Source organism: Coenobita brevimanus, chromosome 30, assembly GCF_032717465.1.
Source record: "Coenobita brevimanus isolate Jiangsu-jjx chromosome 30, ASM3271746v2, whole genome shotgun sequence".
Classification (NCBI taxonomy): Eukaryota; Metazoa; Arthropoda; class Malacostraca; order Decapoda; family Coenobitidae; genus Coenobita; species Coenobita brevimanus.
This window is the reverse complement of record NC_136983.1, coordinates 980,001-980,230: the sequence shown is the minus strand read 5'-3', so window position 1 is coordinate 980,230 and position 230 is coordinate 980,001. Positions and strand designations below refer to the sequence as shown.

At 37.4% G+C, this 230-nt stretch overlaps 1 protein-coding gene across 1 annotated transcript in view; it reads left to right on the top strand.

Moving 5' to 3' along the window:
- Window positions 1–201: 201 nt before the first annotated feature.
- The window catches only part of LOC145395203 (zinc transporter ZIP1-like), a 7,028-nt gene continuing 6,999 nt past the window's right edge, over window positions 202–230 (top strand). Inside the window, exon 1 of the mRNA XM_080268892.1 lies at window positions 202–230. This exon is cut by the window's right edge and continues 202 nt beyond it. Within this exon, the coding sequence (XP_080125018.1) occupies window positions 202–230 (29 nt within the window).

The window sequence follows — 230 nt, the reverse complement described above, 5'->3', positions numbered from 1 at the left end:
AAGGTACAATATTAAAACGAACTAATAACAGAAAACGAATCCAAAAATAATAATAATAAAAAAAAGGGAAAAGTGCAAAGGGACAAATTCAAACTTCCAACCGCCGCCAATTTCAAACTTCCAACGGCCGCCAAATTCAAACTTCCAACTGCCACCAAATTCAAACTTCCAACCGTCAAATTCAAACTTGCAACGGCCATCATGGAGGTAATATGGCTGCAGTTCATCTT